Source organism: Penaeus chinensis, chromosome 36 (genome assembly GCF_019202785.1).
Source record: "Penaeus chinensis breed Huanghai No. 1 chromosome 36, ASM1920278v2, whole genome shotgun sequence".
NCBI lineage: Eukaryota > Metazoa > Arthropoda > Malacostraca > Decapoda > Penaeidae > Penaeus > Penaeus chinensis.
In genome coordinates, this window is record NC_061854.1 from 14,125,637 (window position 1) to 14,133,478 (window position 7,842).

A 7,842-nucleotide genomic window follows, 5' to 3' on the forward strand; every position below is an offset into this window, starting at 1 on the left:
TTTGGCCCTTAGTTGTACTGGTTCCTGAGGAGTATGTTTTGTACTTTGTTGTAGGTCTTACAGTTTTGAGTATGAAGTAGTTGGTTTAGATATTGTTGGTAGTCTTACGTAGTTGTAAATAGTGTTTCTTTTTCTTCTTCTTCTTCTTCTTCTTCTTCTTCTTCTTCTTTTTAGATTTTGTTTGAGATATTTTTGATAATAATGCTTTTTGATAATAATGATTGTAAGAGCAAGATTTGGGAGTGCTACTTCTAGTTCTATTGATTCCTGTTCTTATTCTTGTTACTGTATTTGCTCTTGTTCTTTTACATGTTCATAGATTTACCTTTTCTTCAAATTATCCCTCTTCATGTAAATGCCCCTTTACTTACTCTTATTATTCTTATTCTTATTCTCATACTTATATACTTCTCGATTCCTCCTCCACTTCTTCCTTTTCCTCCTAAGCTTCTTCCTTTTCCTCCTCCTTTCTTTTCCTCCTAAGCTTCTTCCTTTTCCTCCTCCTTTCTTTTCTCCTCCTCCTCCTCCTCCTTCCTATTCTTCCTCCTCCTCCTCCTCCTCCTCCTCCTCCTTCCTATTCCTCCTCCTCCTCCTCCTCCTCCTCCTCCTCCTCCTCCTCCTCCTCCTCCTCCTTCCTATTCTTCCTCCTCCTCCTCCTCCTCCTTCCTGTTCTTCCTCCTCCTCCTCCTCCTCCTTCCTGTTCTTCCTCCTCCTCCTCCTCCTCCTCCTCCTCCTCCTCCTCCTCCTCTTTCCTGTTCTTCCTCCTCCTCCTCCTCCTCCTCCTCCTCCTCCTCCTCCTCCTCCTCCTTCTTCTTCCTGTTCTTCCTCCACCTCCTCTAGCATTATTTTCTTTCATTATGTACTTAAAATGGTCATTCTGTGAAAACTATTTATTTTTCTCATCAGCAAGAATGGCAGTTTCTGTTTATTTGAGTAGCTTTTTGTGTAGAACGAAGGGAAAACAAGAATTTATATTTTTTTAAAGCATTTTATTTAAAATTGTATTTTGAACTGATTTATGCTATCATTGTTACTATTATTGATTAGTTTTTATTTTACAAATGTCATGGTCATTTTGGTGTTTATTTATATTATGGTAAATGGAGTGTTTTAGAAGGAAAATTTAATAGCTAATTCATAAATAAAAAAGAATCCTAAAGAATATAAAGATCTCATCGTATTGGAGAAAATCATATCTGTGCCTATTAAAAAAAAAAAAAAATTATGATCAATGATATGAATAATTTGATAAACGAAGCAAAATGTTAATTTTTTGAGTGAAATGATAAATGTTATAATGAACTCTTCAGTGATTTTGAAGAGAATTGCTATGATTGATATAAAAAAGAAAAATGTTTATTGAATCATGTTTTGGCTTTATGAAAGAAATGTAAGTCTAATTGTGCTTTTTTTTTTCTTCTTCTTTTTTCTTTTTTTCTTTTTTTTTCTCTTATTCCAATGCCCTTTTTTTCAGAATGAAAATTACAATACTTATGTGCCATTATCATCATTGTAGATGTTATTGGTAATATTTACTTTATTTTATTATCTATATTGTGTTTGCAGATGATGTTTTCTACCACAAGTTTTTTTTTTTTTTTTTTTTTTTTTTTTTTTTTTTTTTTTTTTTAAGGGTTTTTAATTTATTTTACTTGCTTTTTGTTTTTGATAGATGGAACAGACTACATGTTCAAGTAGTCTAGTAAATATAAAAAATAATTGTTAAGTTCTCCCCTCTCTTCCTCCCTTCCTTCACAATAGGCAAGCGCTGACTTGACAGAGCAGAACCACGTGATAACCATGGGGGAAACTTCGGCGCAAAAGCGACTTTTAAGAAAGAACGCAAAGCAAGCGAACGGCTCCAGCATGGCGACGCCCACCTCGAGCCTGGAAGAGAAGCTGGCTGAGCGGGAGGAGAGGGAGAAGATTGTGTTATGGAGAAGACCTGTGCAGACCCTCCACTACTTCTTCCGGGAATGTGGGATCCTCAGCGTCGAGTATATGGTCAAGTGAGTGGACTAGCTAGTTGTTTTTCGTCTTCTTCCAGAATTTTGTTGAGAAATTGGAGGGGAAACTGAAGAGGATGGGTGTTTGGGGGAATAAATTTCAGAATGACTTTGGATAACTCTACCCTTCATACAAAGGCAATGTTCTGTGTTTGCCTAGGGTATGGTAATGTAGTAGGTTGCATATATGTTGAGTGAAATCAGCCTGTTGTGATATATTAACCTTTTCCTATTACTGCTTTTGGTGTAAATGGAAGTTGAGATTATATAATGACTTTTTATAGACTTTTTTTTTTTTTACTGTTCCAAGAACTAGGGAAACTCAAAAGTGAACTACACTGATGTTAGCTTCCATGGGGTAACTTTTTTGTATTTTATCATAACTTGGAAACCAGTCTACGTCTTTTTTTGGAAATTAGATGTTAAAGTTTGGTTGAAAGGAAGTTTCAGAAAATTAACAGAAATATTCAGTTTTCTTCCCTTTCCACAAACCAATTTTTTTTTAGCTTCTGTACAGCTCTTCATGAATAGTTTTTATATCGATCTTCATTTTGATCATACAGTTGGAATACTTGTGAAGATGGCCAGAATATAAAAGTGTGTACTTTATAGATATATATATATATATAATGTACACACACACACACATGCACGCATGCTCACACACACACGCACACGCACATGCACACCCACACACGCACACGCACGCACACACGCACACACGCACACACGCACACACTCACACACTCACGCACTCACACACTCACACACTCACACACTCACACACTCTCACACTCTCACACTCTCACACTCTCACACACACACACACACACACACACACACACACACACACACACACACACACACACACACACACACACACACACACACACACACACACACACACACACACACACACACACACACACACACACACACACACACACACACACACACACACAGCCTCCTTCATCCCTCACATTTTTCTCTCATCAGATATAGAAACATGTATCAAATAAAAAGCTCTCATACCATCTGGGTGTTTGCTTTTCAGACTATGGAATAACAAGAAGGTCGTCTTATTATTAGCACTACTTGTAGGTGGTTATTATGCAGCGTACAAGACTCCAGGGCCCCATCAGCTTGTAAGTGAAGATTTATTGGTTGAGTAAAATTTTCTGTTGTGAGAGCCACTGATAGGAAGATGAAGCAATGTGATGAGTAAAAGATATCTGCCAATAAAAGATATCTGCCAATATAGATTGTTGTAGCAAATTTGACTTCTAAATCCAATTTGATACACAAATAAATATTCCCCTACTCATAAGCTCATTCGTCCTCCTCTTTTCCAACCTCCCCTTCTGTCCTCTTCCAACAGATGATCCAGAGAGTTGAGAATCAGTTCTGGTGGTGTGCCTGGTGGGTATGGCTAGGAATTCTCTCCTCTGTGGGCTTGGGTACAGGCCTCCACACCTTCCTGCTTTACCTGGGCCCCCACATAGCATCCGTTACCATGGCTGCGTATACGTGCAACTCGGTAGATTTCCCTTCACCACCTTATCCTGACGAGTAAGTTTTTTATTATTATTATTATTATTATTATTATTATTATTATTATTATTATGATTATTGTAGTAGTAGAAGATAGTGGTGGTAGTAGTATTCATAGTGGTGGTAGTGGTAGTGGTAGTGTAGTGGTAGTAGTAGTGGTAATACTGCATAACTTGGTAAGTTGAGTTATACATATGCATGCATGAATTAGTGTTAGAATAAGTGTCTTCAAGACTGAAACCCTGAGGATGTATAGATGTATGAAAATCATTTAAATTTGAAGATACACATTTATGCATGTCATTTTTTTACTTCTTCATACTAAAGATTTCTTTCATCTTCTTTATTACACCATCAGATCTTCCTCTTCATTTTCCTGCCCCTCTTCCGTGATCTTTGAGTCCACCTCAATTTTACCTTTAAAAAATCTGTTCTTATAAGATTCCTCTTTATATCTTCTTCCAGTTTTCTTCTGTAACAGCAAGAAAAGAAATTTACATCTCTCATCAATCTGTGGAACCTTACATGAACCCTTTACTTATTGATATATCTTCACTACCCCAAGTAACCAACACCTACATCTTCACTCATTCTTCCTCTGTCTTCTAGCATAATGTGTCCAGATGAGGAGACTGCAACAGGGAAGGAGATGTCCATTCTCACTATCATGTCCAAAGTCAGACTGGAGGCCTTCATGTGGGGGGCCGGAACTGCGCTAGGTGAGTCAACCTTTTCCTTTTGAGAGTCCTCAAATTGCTCTTTAATACAAAAATGATGTATTTTTTGTGTGATGGTGGTATATTTTCATGATGTTGGTGCTTGTAATTTTTATCCCTTTTCTTCTGATGTTGATCTTCTGATATAGGCCAAGTTATGTTTGGTTCCTAATGTTTGTTTTTTATTTTGATACCCAGATAGATTAATATTGTCACTTTTCTATTTCTTTAAAGATACCGTATGACTTGATCTATTTATAGTGAAATATTTTGATAAGCAGTAGAAGACTTGAGGGATGCAGTTAGATTATATAAAATTAAATAGGAATGAGACTTGGAAATGTTCGAAAATACATAAGAGAGTTGCAATTATGGTAAAAGAAGGAAAATGTATGATTGAGAATGATAAAAAAATAAAAGATTTGTCATGCCTGAAGAACTACCTTTAAAGAAAAGAAGAGAGAAAAGGAAAAGAGCATTACTTGAGTAAAAGTGGCAAGAATTACAAACTATGTTAAGAACATCAATCAATAAATTTCATTCTTATTCTCCTCCTTAAGTAATTGCAATAACGTGTTTGTTTTTAATTACATTACAGGGGAGTTACCCCCATACTTCATGGCACGAGGTGCAAGACTGTCTGGCTATGATCCTGACGATGAAGAAATGGAAGAGTTTGAGGAATTGCAGCGGCTGAAGGACAGACCAGAGGACATGTCCTTCATCGATCGAGCAAAATTATCAGTGGAGAAGCTGGTCGAAAGAGTTGGGTTCTTTGGCATCCTTGCCTGTGCATCTGTGAGTGTCCTATTAAGTAAAACAATGATATGCCAATACTTGTTGACCAAGATGGGAAGGAGAGTTCTTTATTAATTAAATGCAAGGAAATATTTGTCTTATGTTTGTAGGAAATCATCACTTCTTAATATGCGTTCCTTAAGAATTGTCATCACTTTGAGTTTTATTACTGTAGGAACACTTATCATTTTGGGCAAAGTTCTTGACTAACTGCATTTGCAATTGCAGATTCCCAATCCCCTATTTGACCTGGCTGGCATCACATGTGGCCACTTCCTGGTCCCCTTCTGGACGTTCTTCGGTGCTACACTCATCGGAAAGGCCATCATCAAGATGCATATTCAGAAGCTTTTTGTCATCATTGCATTTAATGAGACACTACTAGCAAAGGCAGTGAGTCTGTTGGCCTTTGTGCCTATGGTGGGGTCCAAGTTGGAACAGCCTTTCAAGACCTTCTTGGAGAAGCAGAAGAACAAATTCCACAGGAAGCCTGGGACAGGGCCAGATACACAGGTCAGTGGATCAAGTAATTCCTTGTTTTTGCTTTTTGTTTTGTAATACATTATAAGTTCGAGCAATATATGTATAACACAATTATTAAGTTTTTTAATTGTCTTCAGTAGAACTGCTTCACCTGTTTATTTCTTCAACAATATGGTGATGATTCCATCAACCATGAACAAATTTATGACTTCTCTCTCCTCTCATTTGCAGGATGGGGGAAACCTCTTGGCATGGATTTTTGAAAAGTTGATCTTGTTAATGATCACATATTTCATCCTAAGCATAGTGAACTCCTTTGCTCAGAACTACCACAAAAGGATACACAAGCATGCGCGTGACAAGAAGCTAGCTCAAGACTGATGTAGAGATCAACCAGTAATCCATGTATGAAATAATACCATATACGTCACTGATACGTGTGGGTTGGTGGAAGACTGGTTGATTGAAATAGAAAGTCGGAACTGTTAACTAATTGATGTCACAAGGTTTGTGCTCAGTTTCCATCTTAGCACTGAAATTGGAAGGAATGGACAGAATTTTAGTTCTGGTGTATACTTTTTTCATGTTTTATTTTATTTTATTTTTTCATTGGTGAGAGAGAAAGGAATAAAGCATTGCCCAAGTAACTTAGAACTAGAGAGACATGCATTGTAATGTGCTTGGGTGTATGTGATTGTTACCCTGTCTCTCCAAACTGGGCATGCAAGCAGCCAACCACACACAAGACAGCCATCATGAACAGCACTGCAAGTAGTGTGACTGAGATGTTGAGTGACACATAGGAAAGAAAAGTTACTGAACAAGAATGTGAAAGTGTTCCTAATTTTGCCATAATTTATTGTTTCTTCCTTTTTTTTTCTTTTGTTTATTTGTGACCGTAATATTTGTCAATAGAACAAGAGCTGGTAATATGGTAATTAATATGTGTGTATGTATATATAGATATGAGGAAAGTGAAAGATTGTAATTTTGTAATAGACAAGAGGCCTTTTTAAGTACTGTTGAAATAACACAATTTACCCATTTCACTTAGAAGATCATTGCCATAGAATATAGTTAGAGGTATGATATTTGTATAGTTTGCTGAAAATGAGGTGAACTGAGCCAGAGTATGAAAAACTTACATATGCAGAATTAAAATAAGCTGCAGTGTATAGTCTCCAAGAGGCACCAGACTAGTTTTACACCAAAGGGATAAAAATAAAAAATAGTACTCGTATATGTAAATAGCCATGTAAAGTAAAAAGTATACCCAGTGAAAACTGTGTAATTATTTATACATTTTGTATGCTACACAAATCTGAAACTTACTTATCTTGTCCTTAAGCTGCTAAAAGAGAAACAACCATGGTTTGAAGCCATGTTTCCATAAGTACTGTACATGATGCAGCTTTCTTAACTGTCAACAAACTTTTGTACTCCACATGTTGGACGAAAAAGACAAAATACTTACTCTCCTGTTGACAAAGGACATTCTTTGAGTGATAGTGTAAGTGCTTGTGTGTGTTTATATTTTGATGGCAGTTTATGAATACATTTTGGTTGATTCCACTTGTCATACTTGTACTTGCGAGATTTTGTTATGATGTGTCATCGTTTCCTTTTTTTTATTGTTTCTATTAATCCTCCATACCATAACACATTTTAAGAACTAGAACTGAATTTCTTGTCTTTGGAACACATAGAAAAATGGATTGTAAAACCTTGTTCCATTATTTTGTAATCTGTATGTTAATTTTTTAATGGCAATATATATATATATTTAGGTTGAACTTATATTTCTACCCATCCCCTCGTTATCTTTTTGCAGTGTGATAGTGTGATTTGATTACAAAGAAACTTGATATTATCATTATGTTCATAGAAGCAGAGTATTTTGAAATTGAAAATATTTTCTGTCTTCTGGCACTTCACATGGAAATTGATGAAAGAAAGAAAGAAACATGAAGAAAGTGAATGGTAATCAGTGTTTTTTCTATCAGTCGTATATGTTCTCTGTAGGTGGACTGAGCAAAGTATATCAGTCTACAAAGTGCATTATGATAATGTCTGTGCCACCAAAGATTGCAAAGGAGACATTGAGATTCCTTTTCAACACTTCTGAGGATAAAGACAACTGCAGACACACCTCCCCACTGGGTTTCATAAGGGACTGCATTTTGATTAGTGTGTGTTGTGTGTATGCATGTGTTGTGTGTGTATGTTAAGGTAAGAGTTATTATTGTTGTTCTAAGAGTCCTGATAGTCAGGTGCTGAGAACAAAGTGT

General features: G+C 36.4%; 1 protein-coding gene across 4 annotated transcripts in view; it reads left to right on the plus strand.

Annotated features, from left to right (window-relative positions):
• The window catches only part of LOC125045142 (vacuole membrane protein 1-like), a 17,626-nt gene extending 10,285 nt beyond the window's left edge, over positions 1 to 7,341 (plus strand). For all 4 annotated transcript variants that reach the window (XM_047642270.1, XM_047642269.1, XM_047642267.1 and 1 more), the window contains exons 2-8: positions 1,762 to 2,009; positions 3,061 to 3,151; positions 3,385 to 3,575; positions 4,167 to 4,276; positions 4,872 to 5,071; positions 5,300 to 5,584; positions 5,786 to 7,341. In XM_047642270.1, the coding sequence (XP_047498226.1) occupies positions 1,801 to 2,009; positions 3,061 to 3,151; positions 3,385 to 3,575; positions 4,167 to 4,276; positions 4,872 to 5,071; positions 5,300 to 5,584; positions 5,786 to 5,935 (1,236 nt within the window). In that variant the 5' untranslated portion in view covers positions 1,762 to 1,800 and the 3' untranslated portion in view covers positions 5,936 to 7,341. The remainder of the gene's footprint in view (positions 1 to 1,761; positions 2,010 to 3,060; positions 3,152 to 3,384; positions 3,576 to 4,166; positions 4,277 to 4,871; positions 5,072 to 5,299; positions 5,585 to 5,785) is intronic.
• The last annotated feature ends 501 nt before the right edge of the window (positions 7,342 to 7,842 follow it).